Here is a 16732-nt window from a genome sequence, read left to right on the forward strand (position 1 = left end):
GAAGGAAGAGGTGATGACACAGTTATTACACACACATCACCTGGCGAAAGAGGTTATAACAAGGTTATTACACATAAATCAACTGAAATGAAGAGGTTATAACAAGGGTATTACAAACACATCACCTGGAGGAAGAGGATTTCTAACACAGTTATTACACACACATCACCTGGAGGAAATGTATACATACTGCGTTTGTTTGCTAAAGTCAAGAGAATCTACATAATCTACATACTTAAAGCCCAAGTTGCTTTATTATTAGTTGGTTACCAACTTATTTGGTACATATTGTATTGAATATCACGGGAGAACACAGTATTATTGTGTATTGTGAGTAGCTATTATTATCACAAGCAATTAAGATAAGCACTGAGCCAATTTGAACAGTGACAGACTAACTGTGAAATTCAGCATCACAGGAAAACAATGGCTTAGAACAGCCAAGGGGGAATCATGCACCCTAAGGAGTATACTGCTGCCAGTATAACAGTGTGGACGAGAGGGCTTTTATGATTAAAAGAATAATATGGCATAACAATATGGCATCTATTGTAATAAACAGTTTGGCTTACATTCTTACAGCAAAACCACAGCTCTGACTTTGCTGATAGCTACTTTATTGAAGAAAAATGTACTTACTATGACTGTGATATGTGGTTGTCTCACCTACCTATCTTAAGATGAATGCACTAACTGTAAGTCACTCCGGATAAGAGTGTCTGCTAAATGACTAAAAAGTCAAATGTAAAAATATAAATACATATTCTAAACCTGAAGGTGTAAAGAAACACACACACATTGTTGCCTATTTCTGAGCTGAGTGTAGGGAAGAGGGGATGTAGAAAGAAAATAAGAGAAGGAAAATAGGGAAAGGGGTAGTAAGGAGAGAAAATAAAATAAGGGGAAAGAGGACCACAAGACAGAGAAGGGGAGAGATGAGGGGAGGGAGGACAGCGAGGGGAGAGATGAGGGGAGGGAGGACAGCGAGGGGAGAGATGAGGGGAGGGAGGACAGCGAGGGGAGAGATGAGGGGAGGGAGGACAGCGAGGGGAGAGATGAGGGGAGGGAGGACAGCGAGGGGAGAGATGAGGGGAGGGAGGACAGCGAGGGGAGAGATGAGGGGAGGGAGGACAGCGAGGGGAGAGATGAGGGGAGGGAGGACAGCGAGGGGAGAGATGAGGGGAGGGAGGACAGCGAGGGGAGAGATGAGGGGAGGGAGGACAGCGAGGGGAGAGATGAGGGGAGGGAGGACAGCGAGGGGAGAGATGAGGGGAGGGAGGACAGCGAGGGGAGAGATGAGGGGAGGGAGGACAGCGAGGGGAGAGATGAGGGGAGGGAGGACAGCGAGGGGAGAGAAGGAGACCCTTTACTCTGGCCACCAGGGTTATCATTATTCCACAAGCGTCCCCTATGGCTCCTTAAAGAGAACTAAAATAAAACACCTTGGCATACACCTTGGCATATTCCACATTTTCCCTCTCTCTTCCCCTCTCTCTCACTCTCTCCCCCTCTCTACTCCTCCAGATTGCTTTTGATTAAAGCCGAGGAGAAAACAGCCTCACACCAACGCAGCTATATTTATCCTACCATCCGCCCAGTACCATCAGGGAAGAGGAAAGGCAGGCAGGCGCACACACACACACACACACACACACACACACACACACACACACACACACACACACACACACATATATACACACACACACACATATACACACACACACACACACACACACACACATATACACACTCCCTGACGAGGCAGCTCTCCAACAGAACACACTCTCCATGAAAGCACAGTCGCATATGCCTCCCGCCATTGCCATTGCTGCCGTCCTAGTTTATTACACGACAGCCAGCTTTGCTAGTCAGCTATAGCGGCACTGATCATTCCCAGTTGAATGTCCGTGGGTGACACTTTCATAAGTCACCTGTGTATAGTGCTTAGTATCGTCTATAGTACATGATTAGAATGCTATACGCATTCGTAACAGTTCATAACTACTTAGAACAGCTTAAATGTCTAAGTACCTTTGTGTTCTGTTCTCGCTATCTCTCCCTCTCTCTCGCTCTCTCATTTCAAGGGCTCTATTTGCATGGTAAGCACGTTTACATTGCCAAAGCATGTGAAATAGATAATAAACAAAAGTGAAATAAACAATACAAAATGAACAATAAACATCACACTCACAAACGTTCCAAAGGAATAGAGACATTTCAAATGTCAAAAGGCTATATACAGTGTTGTAACGATGTGCAAATAGTTAATGTACAAAAGAGAAAATGTAAAAAAACATAAATATGGGTTGTATTTACAATGGTGTTTGTTTGTTCTTCACTGGTTGCCCTTTTCTTGTAGCAACAGGTCATACACCCTTCTGCTGTGATGGCACACTGTGGTATTTCACCCAATAGATATGAGATTTTATCAAAATTGGATTTGTGGGTCTGTGTAATCTGAGGGAAATATGTGTCTCTAATATGGTCATACATTTGGCAGGAGGTTAGGAAGTGCAGATCAGTTTCCACATTTTTGTGGGCAGTGTGCACATAGACCTGGCTCTCAAGAGAAGACAGGCTATCTACGGCGGCCTCTCTCAATAGCAAGACTATGCTCTCTTACTTTCCATCTCTCTCTCTTACTTTCCATCTCTGCCTCTTGTTTTCCATCTTCTTTCAGTATAAACAACCACTACAATACCAAACAACGTGTTCCATTTCAAAACCCCAGTCAGACACATAACATCTGACACTAAACAGTTTTACTACTACTGACTGACACACACACACACACACACACACACACACACACACACACACACACACACACACACACACACACACACACACACACACACACACTAATGAACCCTTGCAGTACAGGATTAGAGATGTGTGTGTGTGTGTGTGTGTGTGTGTGTGTGTGTGTGTGTGTGTGTGTGTGTGTGTGTGTGTGTGTGTGTGTGAGAGAGAGAGAGAGAGAGAGAGAGAGAGAGAGAGAGAGAGAGAGAGAGAGAGAGAGAGAGAAAAATACCACAGTGTGACATCACAGCAGCAAGGTTTGTGACCTGTTGCCACAAGAAAAGGGCAACCAGTGAAGAACAAACAAACACCATTGTAAATACAACCCATATTTATGTTTATTTATTTTCCCTTTTGTACTTTATTCTTTTGGAACTTTTGTGAGTGTAATGTTGACTGTTCATTTGTATAGTTTAATGCACTTTTGTTTATTGTCTACTTCACTGGCTTTGGCAACGTTAACATCTGTTTCCAATGCCAAAAAAGCTCTTAAATTGAAATGTAATTGAAACTGAGAGAGAGAAACAAAGGTACAGAGTCACAATACAAAATCCTAACAATCTAAATCTAAACAATCCGTTTGGCCAACATTGAAAATGCTCATGCACCATTTTGCCTCACACAGTGCAGAAGCATTCATCAAGGTCCAGATGACAACTTCTGACACCATTACAAATGAACAACATTTGAGAGGCAGTGCAGGACTCTAAGAACTTCTGTTTTCCCATGGGATCCACAGATAATCCAGGAGTAATCCTGGTATTAGATCACCCTCTGATAGGAGGCCGCCAGTCAGCTGGATGGAGTCACAGTCGGACAGATTGCAGCAAACACAAAGCCTCTTCACACACTCTCATTCCTAACAGCAACACGTCACATGACCAGAAGAAACCCTCAGAGACAGAGAGATTGAGACCGAGAGAGAGAGAGGGGGACACAGAATGTAATATGACCAGAAGAAACCCCCAGAGAGAGAGAGAGAGAGAGAGGGATTGGCTTCACCACAGATCACGTTTATTTTTTCGTGAGCATACATATTTCATTACATTATTCAGTGGATGTGCTTTGGTTCTTCACTGCGTGCGTGGTGTGACTGCATTGTGTGTGTGTGTGTGTGTGTGTGTGTGTGTGTGTGTGTGTGTGTGTGTGTGTGTGTGTGTGTGAAATAACAATGAATAGTGCTGAAATCTTTCAGCTGCTATTGTATCGCTGCTGGTTCCTGGAAAGACTAACCCGCTGTGTAACCATAGTTACCGCATGTGATAACATTCCACTGTGGGAATCCCCGTTCTCTGTTTTCAGGTATGTGTCAACTAAAGGTCTCTGTAGTGGAACAGCAGAGCAGTGTTCTATGAAAGAGATTGCTCATTGAAAAACAGCTCCACCAACTGGTGATGGACTCCAAAAATGAAGGTACCGGTTAAGATAAGGAATGATCTCTCTGGGTACCCGGTTAGAGGCACAATGACGATCAGGGCATGGACTCAAGTTCAACCCTTTTATTGCCTCAGACACACACGGCTTCATGGTGTAGTTGAATGAATGGTTTATCAGCATCGACGCATTCACATCACACCAGGGAGGTTCAGAATTTAGAATCCTTTGCAGAAAAGAGCCGATGGAAATGTCCAGTTGCCGTAGAGTAGCCTACTCCTTTCACTGGAGAAATGAAACTGACTTTTGACCCCGGGATGGGATGGCTGATATCAGTTCTGGACTAAAGTTCCTATTGGCTCAAGGCCAAGGTGGGCAAGGTCAAGGGGGATGATTGGCGGGTCAAGGGTCCCATGAGAGTTCAATGTTGTGACCTGTAAACAGACACTTCCCACCTCCAAGGCATAGGGGGAGAGCATCCTTCCCACTGCAGCAGACTTGCAATACATGTAAGCAACTCTAGTGCAGGGGAAGAGTTTTTTTTAACACGTATAGTGACATGCATAGCTACAACATCCAGATACAAGCAGAAATGGAAGAACCAAATTAACCTGTGTTGTCTTTATTGTTTGGCATTTGCGATGGTAAAGATTTCACATGATCACTTGATGTCAACATGTGGGTTTTTTCCTAGAATAATGATCCTTCAAAAAATCCAAGATTAGTGAAAGATGATTTCCAAGAGAGACGATAGAAACTTAAAGCCAAATACTGACTGGATTCCTAAAGGGGAGAGTAGGAAAATAAAAGTACAACCGCTGGATGACTGGATACATAGGGGTTGTGACGAAGGTCAAAGACAAATGGCTGACTGGTAAATTACTGGTTTCCCCCTAGAGGGGTGTCTCAGACCCCCCAAGGGGGTGGGGTATCAGTGACTAACTCGTTATCACACAAATTATCAGCTACAACATTTGGCTGCATCATAATTAACATCCAATCAAGGAGTGATCACTCTGACATCAGAGCCTCTGGGTGGGGCTGTGGGGAACCGGGATGCAGGTTTTTGTTCTAGCCCAGCACTAACACACCTGATTGATCAACTACTCGGCCTCAAATAGTTGAATCAGAAATGTGCACGCCCTGGATTGAGAAACCCTGCTCTAGCCTTCCCAGCAGGCCCCTGCACCATCTATATGATGCACTGTGCTATAATGTAATGGGCTATGATCTTGTCTCCATTGACTAGTGCGAAGAGGACAGGCAAAAGGACCATGAGTAGTGAGTCACTGCTGTCAGCGTCTCCTCACAGGTGAAATGGATGATGGATGGAGGCGGCAACATCAATGCACTACCCATAATTCAGCAGGCTATAAATCCTAGGTCAGGATGAAAGAGTGCCGCAAAGGAGATTAGTGTCCATTGGGGTTAATGAGAATGTATATCATCACACCCAGACATCCTCCTCAGTCATACACATACATATGCACACACGCACGCATGCACACGCAAACACACACGGAAAAACGTAATGTTACACACCAAGACACATGCCCACATACACACAGAACATACAGCCACACACACTGTCACAGTAAATGAAGACCCCAATTATATCACACGCAGACCCATCCACATAGAAACACAAACACATACACACAGTTAATAGTGTAAATAATTTACTTTGGGTCCCTGCTGATGTTACAAAAGCATATGTTTCCCTCTGACAGTTCACCAGTGAACCGATGCCCAAGTCAAGTTTAGCCGGGCCTCCCCTCCAAACACAGGCTTTTCTGTGAATTAAGCCGCTCAATAGATCTATGAATGTGAGTGTGTGGAATATATAATACATATAAATATAGAATATATGGAACAGGTCTTTACTCACTCACACTGGGAGTGTGTTTATGTTTCATTGTGCCCTCACACACACACACACACACTATCTCTACAGTGCCCCTTTACTACTGTAATGCATTGGAGAGTAAGTCTACTGTACTTCTACCTGTCTCCACTAGATGTCTCTGTGCTGCACTTGGGGAGGGGCACAACATTGTCCTTAGATAAGTGTGTAGGGGCTTTCACCCTCCTCAGTGGGCTGGTTCTATTTTTTTTGTGTCCTCCAAGAAAGTATGAGTAGGCTTTCTCAACCAATCTGTTTGTTTAATTGATCAAATTTGGGTTAATTTGAATTGATCCAAAATATTCAGGTTCTTTGAGGTCAATTTTATATAACATGTGAAACATAGGCTTCATAAAATGTGATATGTGTAGGGTAGGTAATGGTATGTGTTGTACCTATATGTTTGAAACAAAAGTAGGATACTGAGAGATAGCTCTGTGTCATGTCCCAGTCAATGAGACATTTCCATGAGGTGAATGAACGGCAGAGCGGAGGGAGGCTAGAGACTGTGATCAATAGTAATCATGAGGCGCTGTTGACTTCAGGGGAGATGACACAACGCTGTGTGTTTCTGTTTCTCAGCCACCACCAAACTGCTGCAGGGAGAGACATTGGGTATACACACACTGAACGCTACCCTAAGAGAGTATCAAACAGTGATATGACTACATTGTCGCTACGATGAAATACTACTACAGTGCCTGAATTTTTTTTAAACAGTCTGTTTTCTAGCCTAATCAACACATTCTAAAAACATAGCCTTGGATGTTACAATATGAAGGAAAGAGAAAGAGAGGGAAAGGGAAGGGGAGAGAGCGCTTACTGTCTTGGAAGAGGAATCAGACATCGAAAACAGTGTTTCTGTGAGAAACACTTGGCTTCAGCTCTAACACAGATTTTCACCATTAGATCTGCCATTAGTGTAGACAATGAGCACTGCTTATCATTAGCCATGACACATATGTGACTAATTTCAGGAAAATTGGCGTATGTCGTGCATCACTACTGCAAAGGACAGGCATTTGAATGTAAACATAAATGTTTTTATCAAAATGTGTTTTTTTTGGGGCAGAAATGCCTTCTGGAACATTTGATCTTTCAAGTGCATTAAAAACAAACTTGTATGCCATCTGTAAATATGAATAAAATTGTTAAATTACAAGCCCAGTTGGTTTAGCCACGGAAAAAGTCAGGAACCTTCCCACTAGCTATGATTGGCTGACATAATGGATGGGCTGGACATGCCGAGAGATGAGTTCGTATTGGTCTGCCATGTAGCATCCTTCTGTCTATAACATGAGCTGCTCAGTATGTATAGGTAATTGTTTCTAACAATGCTATTTTGAATGACATCATGGAGAACTGCAAAAGTGTTGCTAATGCGCTTCACTTCATGGAGTTTTGAAATCAGTGGAATGTGCCGTGGAAGCAGTGTATGATAGCTAAGGAGATTGAGAAAATTCTGGCGTTTGATTGCAAATATGCGGAGGGAGTCGAAAAGAAAACACACAGAAGGCTGTTGTATAAAACACATGTCTCCAGATTACATCTTCAAACTAAGGGCAACCATGACACCCGTGAGAGTCTAGCTTGCTACATATTCAGATATTATATGTTTATAATTTTGTCAGAAAGTCATTTTCATTTTGTTTTCAAGTTAAAGCGTACTGTTAGCTAGCTAGCTAATGTTAGCTGGCTGGCTTGCTAGCTAACATTACATGTATGATCTGTGTAGTAATATTATTCGTTTCTCAGAGCCATTTGCATTGCTGGTTATAGCCTAATGTTAGCTAGCTAGCTAACATTTAACTTAGTTGGTTAGCTTTAGCTACCTGCAGCTTCATGCAGTTTAGTAACATTATGAGTTAGGATTATGGTTCATTGTTTAGCTAGCTAGCTACATGTCTAAACAAAAGACTCCACAATGCAAGTAACCATTTCACTGTACCGTTTACACCTTCTATATCCTGTGCATGTGACAAATAAACTTAGATTTTATTTGATATAGTGTGTGTTCACTAGAGACAGTAATGTGAAAAACAACATGACCTGCACCAAAGTCACATTTAGGATATAACAATAAGCTAACAAGACAGTGTCCAAGTTCAAAAAAATTCCAGTAGAATGCCCTGCTTTTATTTTGTCACACTCACAACTGTAAGATATTTTATGTAATTAGCTTGCCATTAACTTGTAAATATATTTATTTTCCTGTAATAATGAATGCAAATTAGCTAAAGTTAAGACATTGTCAGCTATATGATATGGTCATTATTTGAACTGGCTAGCCAGCTAACTTAATTTTAGCTAGCTAGCTAACAAGCTACAAACTAACCAAAATATTGTTTAGAATGTTGCTTTTAGTTGCCTGGTTTGCTAGATTGACATATACTAAATTCATTTTTAAACAGATGGGTTTATTGGTATTAAAATACACCAGTTATGCTATGTTGGACCACCAGGCTGTTGATGTCATGAAGCCTGTCATTTTTGTGTTTATACTTTTTCATAATGACAACGACAAGTTTGATGTCAAATGACAATAGAATGTTCATGATGTCACTGCGATAACTGTCTACAAACATGTCGATAGATAGTATAAAACAGCCTTTAGTCTTGAAATCTTTGGTTGTTTAGTACACAACCATACTCACTCTGTTTAGCACATGGCCTCACGTGTGAATCCATAAAGAGATGTGTGGGGCTAAGGCTTAAGAGGGTGTGAACGACACTGAAATGGTGTAGACAAAGAGAGCACTCCAATAGGTTTACCAAAATATTCAAGGGACATTTTCTCAAAAGTGGTATTTACAAGTTCATCAACTTTCAAAGCAGTATTACTTTCCCATTGTTCCTCAACTGTAGTGTATGATATACCATTTTCGAGCTCTGAGAGTCTACTTTTATCCAATGTAAAAAACACCATTTCAATTTTTGCTACATAAGACCGAATCGAGCTGGTCTGTCACATATGGGCTATGCAAGCTACAGTATAAACAGTGGCCACATACGAAAGGCCATACATAAGGGATTAGCAACGTGCATGCCCTGCCCACCTGATGATCTGTCTTTTTCAGCCATCTTTTTCCTGTGTTTGAGGGGTGCAAAAATCACTTGTCACTTAAATCTCGCTGGATTGACTGTTTTCATTTTACTCCTGTGACTCTTTCATACTCTTACTTGTGCATGACTTTTTTCCCTTTAGCGCTACGACTACGGAAATTTTTGTAATGACCTGTCAAACACACCCCAGTAATGGCAGAAATTGGCTCTATGGAATACATTGTTGTACCGCTGAATCGAAAAGAACGCTTTGTCAGGGATTTAACGCACCGTCTCAACATTTACATCACAAGAAAGAGAAGGGTAACTTTATTTTGACGGCTGTTAATTTTAAGTGGAATTGAAAAAAAGTAATAATAAAATACAGTTATAATGTTTACAAATTAGCTGAAATTAAAGCAACTTCCAAAAATGGACAATCGGATTACAGTGATATTATCACTGATCTTGCAAACAATGTAAAGTATGTTTAGATGTTATCTAGAGCTAAGTGTGTTAACCTTTAATCCGATGGCATCCTGCTATTGACACACTTGTTGAATTATGCAAGAGAACATGACAACAACAGTAAATAATGATGCTGTCTAGACAGCGCAGGTGAGTGCAGGTAGGGTAGACAGAGCAAGTGTTTGGTGGTTGCAGCCTTGTCCCACCTCTTTATGTTAATGCATTCGTATATGCAAACACAATTGGCATATTTATGCAAATTTGCCATGTGTCATTTTACACATATTTTTGTATCAGGTATTTTTTAAAATACCTGATACAATAACAAAATGCATATATGAGTGCATTCAACAGTAGTATTTATTATAATTATTTTTAAAAACTTTTAACAATTTTGATGACAATAAGGGGATAGGTAGTCTCAACACAGGGGCTTTCTCTTTTTTAAAACCCCATCTGGGTCTTCAAACAGATACAGAGGGCAGCATAGGTTAGAAATTGGGGTTATACAAACTATATGCAGGGTCCCCACAACTTATACTCAAGGCTATGTAGTCAATACATAGGGGCTGCACAGGTAATAGACAGAGTTTACACATACTACTCAAGAAACAGACACTTACTGATAAAGTCTCATTAGAGTTAGTGCTGTTGTACGGTGCTGTGGGGGGGTTGGACTAGTGTCTACACTACTCTAATGCATTGTTGGAAGCCCAGAGCACCACTGAGCCAAGTACCAACAAGTGATTGTTTGGCAGCACCACTGAGGGAAAGGGCCAAGGGCATGTAAGGGTTTAAACTCAACCTAAAAGTGTGAGTGCTGTAAGGTGTAAAAGGCATGCCTGGAGTAATACCTAATGGTGTAAGTGGTGTGTTGTATGTGGCTGGTGGTCTAGTGAGAGTTAGTGGAGTACTATTGGTTGACACTGGAAGTGGTTCTACCTTCTTGCTGGCTACATATCTTAATGGGATAGTGCGAGATTTTGGCAAGTAAGCCCTTTTTCTACTTACCAATAGGCAGACGAACACATGGATACCATTTTATGTCTCTGCGTGCAGTTTGAAGGAAGTTCAAGGTTGTTTCGGCGAGCTGTTTCTTACTAGCGTTAGCACAATGACTGGAAGTCTATAGGTACAGCTAGCTTGCGCTAGAGGTTGACACAGGAGTGAAAATTCATTCCTGTCCCGTCTTGTCCTGTCAATTACTTTCCTGTACTATCCTGATCCCGCAACAGTTCTATAACCCCAGAACTTTCCTTTACCTTTCCAATAAAAATCACTCCCGTCCTGTCCTACGCTCAATTTTGCGCGCAGAAATATGTAGGTTATTGTGTTTGTTTAGGAAGTAAGCCTATTGAAAATGATTTCAGTAATGCAATATGCGACTGTGATATGTGGTTCTTACCTATCTTAGTTAAATGCACTGACTGTAAGACTAAGTCGATCTGGATAAAAGAGCGCATTCTAAATTACCTAAATATAGATTGATTAAGCTGGAGGATGAGGACTGAGACCCCAGTCAGATGGTCTGCTCAGCATCAGCCTATAGCTGAGCACTGCGCACATAAACTCAGCAAAAAAAGAAACATCCCATTTTTAGGACCCTGTCTTTGAAAGATAATTCGTAAAATCCAAAATAACTTCACAGATCTTCATTGTAAAGGGTTTAAACACAGTTTCCCATGCTTGTTCAATGAACCATAAACAATGAATGAACATGCACCTGTGGAACGGTCATTAAGACACTAACAGCTTACAGACAGTAGGCAATTAAGGTCACAGTTATGAAAACTTAGGACACTAAAGAGGCCTTTCTACTGACTCTGAAAAACACCAAAAGAAAGATGCCCAGGGTCCCTGCCTGTCTGCGCGAACGTGCCTTAGGCATGCTGCAAGGAGGCATGAGGACTGCAGATGTGGCCAGGGCAATAAATTGCCATGTCTGTACTGTGAGACGCCTAAGACAGTGCTACAGGGAGACAGGATGAACAGCTGATTGTCCTTGCAGTGGCAGACCACGTGTAACAACACCTGCACAGGATCGGTACATCCGAACATCACACCTGCGGGACAGGTACAGGATGGCAAATACAACTTCCCGAGTTACACCAGGAACGCACAATCCCTCCATCAGTGCTCAGACTGTCCGCAATAGGCTGAGAGAGGCTGGACTGAGGTCTTGTAGGCCTGTTGTAAGGCAGGTCCTCACCAGACATCACCAGCAACAACGTCGCCTATGGGCACAAACGCACTGTTGCTGGACCAGACAGGACTGGCAAAAAGTGCTCTTCACTGATGAGACGCAGTTTTGTCTCACCAGGGGTGATTGTTGGATTCGCATTTATCGTTGAAGGAATGAGCATAACACCAAGGCCTGTACTCTGGAGCGGGATCGATTTGGAGGTGGAGGGTCCGTCATGGTCTGAGACGTTGTGTCACAGCATCATCGGACTGAGCTTGTTGTCATTGCAGGCAATCTCAACGCTGTGCGTTACAGGGAAGACATCCTCTTCTGTCATGTGGTACACTTCCTGCAGGCTCATCCTGACATGACCCTCCAGCATGACAATGCCACCAGCCATACTGCTCGTTCTGTGCGTGATTTCCTGCAAGACAGGAATGTCAGTGTTCTGCCATGGCCAGTGAAGAGCCCGGATCTCAATCCCATTAAGCACGTCTGGGATCTGTTGGATCGGAGGGTGAGGGCTAGGGCCATTCCCCCCAGAAATGTCTGGGAACTTGCAGGTGCCTTGGTGGAAGAGTAGGGTAACATCTCACAGCAAGAACTGGCAAATCTGGTGCAGTCCATAAGGAGGAGATGCACTGCAGTACTTAATGCAGCTGGTGGCCACACCAGATACTGACTTTTACTTTTGATTTTGACCCCCCCTCCCCCTTTGTTCAGGGACACATTATTACATTTCTGTTAGTCACAGGTCTGTGGAACTTGTTCAGTTTATGTCTCTTGTTGTTCATAGAAATATTTACACATGTTAAGTTTGCTTTTTTTGCTGAGTTTATGAACATTTACAACACATGAACATTTACAACACATTAACATTTACAACACATTAACATTTACAACACATGAACATTCACAACACTTTAACATTTACAACACATTTCCATTTTCAACACTTACATTTATAGCACATTAACATTTACAATACATGAACATTCACAACACTTTAACATTTACAACCCTAACATTTACACCACTTACATTTACAGCACATTACCATTTACAACACATTAACATTTACAACACATTAACATTCACAACACTTTAACATTTACAACACATGAACATTCACAACACTTTAACATTTACAGCACATTAACATTTACAACACATTAACATTTACAACACTTTAACATTTACAACACTAACATTTACAGCACTAACATTTACAACACATTACATTTTAAGTCATTTAGCAGACGCTCTTATCCACTAACATTTACAACACATTAACATTTACAACACATTAACATTTACAACACATTAACATTTACAACACATGAACATTCACAACACTTTAACATTTACAACACATTTCCATTTTCAACACTTACATTTACAGCACATTAACATTTACAATACATGAACATTCACAACACATTAACATTTACAACACATGAACATTCACAACACTTTAACATTTACAACACATTAACATTTACAGCACTAACATTTACAACACATTAACATTTGCAACACATTAACATTTACTACATGAACAAAATGATATATTTTTTAAACCTGAGCGTCAGTACTGCATAAGTATTTCACTCTTCAGCTCAGATGGCACGGGTTCAGTTAAATACGCCAACAATTGGGCTTGACTGTAAGGTTGTTGGGAATAGAGCAGCTATTGTCCCGCTCTCCGGTTGGTAGCCAATTTGATTAAACTGCAGCATATTTTACAAGCCGTTTACTCCATTAAATTTAGCTAAAACATCACTCTTTCCTTGGCTCTAATGTCAATGTTAGTGTTGGGTCCTTGGCTGCAACAAGACGTTGCAATTCCTCTATTAAAGGCTTCCTCATTTAGCCTACTGATGTAGATTGGCATCTGAGGTAGCCTATAGTGACTGGCTAGAACTGGAGATACTGTAAGCATGAGAGTGAGTCGGGGGAGGGGGGAAAATTACCCTTTTTTTTCTTTAGCTCCTCCCACCAGCCTCCACTGATTTTTTTTAGCAAAACTATATTAGGCCTAGCCTACACAGTTGTTTTTTTATTTTTATGAAATGCTCTACACATGAACAGGTACTGCCTGTTCCTGTGGACTGTTGATCCTGTTTCATCTTGTCCTGAACTTGACTCTAGAACTTTACTCCCATTCCTGCCAGAATCCTGCGGGAGTCCTGTTCCTGTGTTAACCTCTAGCTTGCGCTAACACTAGTTAGAAACTTTCTTCCAACTGTATGCAGAGACATAATAATGGTATCCATGAGTTCATTTGACTCTGACTAAGTAGAAAAAGGGCTTAGTTACCAAAATCTCACACTATCCCTTTAAGGTCTTAATGAGTCACATTCCTGCATCTACACCTCGGACACCTGTAATAAAAAACATGACACTGTCAAAATGCTGCAAAAGTTCTGGGTGCAAATGGAGTTCACTAAACCACATACTGTATGTCTTCACAGAAAGAAGAAACACTCACCACTTTCTCCTCCTGTTGTCAGCATCCAGGTGGCATACGAGAGAGAAATAAACAGAGATGGAGGGAAATAGGGAAAGAAAGAAAAGGGGAGATGAGGACACATCTAAAAAAAATTCTAAAACCTGCTTGAGAGCACACACCTTATGGTGATAGAGGTGTTTTCATCCAAATCAAAATGAGGTTATCCACAAACTTCCTTAACAGCAGCACAAGCCTGATTGATTATGAGTTGAGGTGGTGGAGGGGGACTCAACAGGTAGGTAATCCCTGTTTAAAAGCCCCCCACAACTATCTCCCCTCTCTCACACACAGTGGCCTCTCCACACTGTGCTCATTAGGGCTACATAATTAGAATGCATGATGTGTGTGTGTGTGTGGGGGGGGGGGGGGGTAATTAAATATCACACTGTGGGTGGCCGGGTGGGCTTCCTGCATGGGGCCCCCACAACTTCACTGTGTCTCTAGTCCCGGCCCGATCCCCGGGGGGAACAAAGAGGTCCTCCTGCACCCAGTCCCTGTCTAATTCCAAATTAACCTTTACCAGCCTCCACCTGGGTACCACACTGCTGCAGCCCACCCTAACCCCCCCTCCCCCCAACACACTCACTCTACAGCTAATCTGGCCCAGCACCTTTCCTCCACCTGAGCACAAACACTTAGACAACACATTGTCAGTGAAAGTGGAGTAAACAGGGGGCATGTGTTTGTGCGTGTGTGCGTGCGTGCGTGCGTGTGTGTGTGTGTGTGTGTGTGTGTGTGTATACATTGCCTTACATTGTTGGAGCGCAGGGACACCCTCCCCCCGCAGCGAGCACAGAACTTGATCTGGCAGTAGGAGCAGAGGTTGCCACAGCCATCAGCGAATTTGGTCTTATGGCAGATGCCACAGGTGGGCGCGTCGTCCCGATGCTGGCTCGTGGTGGTCTGCCGACGCGTCTCCTCCCCCACCCGCCGCACCGTCTCCCTGTAGCTGGACAACTGCTGCTGGATACCTCTGAGAGAACAGGAGGGGAGGAAAGGTGCAACGGTAGCTAACGTTACATACTGTAAGACCTCGCCAAAGCATTTGAAGCATTAACTCTGCCACATGAATGAATTTTCCCAGCATGAATTGTCTTCACACATCTTTACATAATCGGATGAAAACCTGGTATCTTCCTTTTTGCCAAAATGTATTCAAAATAGATTCTGAAGTTTCATAATTATACGTTAAAGTCAGTTTTTTTCCATTTCCTGAAAAGTTCCTGTTTTGGAGAATCCGACAGTGACTATATGATACAGTATGTACATATTGCATGACATATAATAAAGACATAATACAGATAACTGACGTTTAAAAAGTATATGAATCTGTCAGCGCACTGCACACAGAGCACCCTGTGGCAGCAAGTACAATTGCAAGTTTGATTTCCTTCTAACATTCTGTCTGTCTCGCAACTGCACCCACCTGACAATGCTGAACCAGACCAAAATATGAGACAGGATTCAACACGTTATACTATATATGCATTTATTTGGTCTCTTGTAAACAGCCATTGGCTATTGGTAATGCTTATAGTATGTTTAGTAATACATATTACCACCTATATATGTCATTTATAAATGCTGTTAATATGAGCTATTTTCAAATGCTTATAGACAAGGTACATTTGTTGTAGGGTGATAATAGGCAGTATACAGTTGTAGATACAGTCCATCCATAATCAATTATAAACACATTTAGTCAGAAACAAATACAGAGCAGATAGTAGCTTCCAAAATACTGTAACATTCAAATACTATAGGTAGAGTTAGATATATTATCTTTACTTACAGACAGGGTGTCATTGGCGTAGCCTCCGCCCCATAAAACCAGCCTTAAAAACTACAATTCCCAAGAGGACAGGTGGTCCCAAACAACTGACTGCATCAAACATCCAAAAGGCCTTAGGCTAAATATCCACATTCTTCACTCTACTACTGGTGTCACAAAACAAACTATTCCCCTATCATACCTTCAAACACATCCTCCTCCCTGGACTATCCCACCAACAGTGACATCCCTGTATTCCTGTATCTTATCCCTGTAAATACACACGCTTCAACACACACACTTCAACACACACTTACTCACACCCGCACTCGTACTTACATACACACACACACACACACACACACACACACACACACACACACACACACACACACACACACACACAGACACACACACACACAAAATAAAAAAAACCTTCCCATCCCATGCTGTCTTCCTCGCAGCGCCCCGGGCCTAATCTCTGTTATCTATTGGCCCTAAAGGTTAGACAGGGGTCACCTGCTGCTTCGTCTCCTCAGGGTTTATATCCTCAGCTCCATGACTCTCACGTAATCACACTGTCACAAGCCCCCTTTCCAATACTTAGGCCCGGTTTGAATAATTTAGAAATGTATCCTTCCTTACTCCCCTCTGAGGTAACCACCGCTTAAACAC

At 42.2% G+C, this 16732-nt stretch overlaps 1 protein-coding gene across 7 annotated transcripts in view; it reads right to left on the bottom strand.

Moving 5' to 3' along the window:
- Window positions 1-16732, bottom strand: part of LOC115153203 (regulating synaptic membrane exocytosis protein 1) — a 66727-nt gene that overhangs the window by 27279 nt on the left and 22716 nt on the right. For all 7 annotated transcript variants that reach the window (XM_029698395.1, XM_029698401.1, XM_029698400.1 and 4 more), the window contains exons 3-4: window positions 15040-15259; window positions 14266-14277 (exon numbers count right to left, since the gene is read on the bottom strand). In XM_029698395.1, the coding sequence (XP_029554255.1) occupies window positions 14266-14277; window positions 15040-15259 (232 nt within the window). The remainder of the gene's footprint in view (window positions 1-14265; window positions 14278-15039; window positions 15260-16732) is intronic.

Source organism: Salmo trutta, chromosome 18, assembly GCF_901001165.1.
Source record: "Salmo trutta chromosome 18, fSalTru1.1, whole genome shotgun sequence".
Lineage (NCBI taxonomy): Eukaryota > Metazoa > Chordata > Actinopteri > Salmoniformes > Salmonidae > Salmo > Salmo trutta.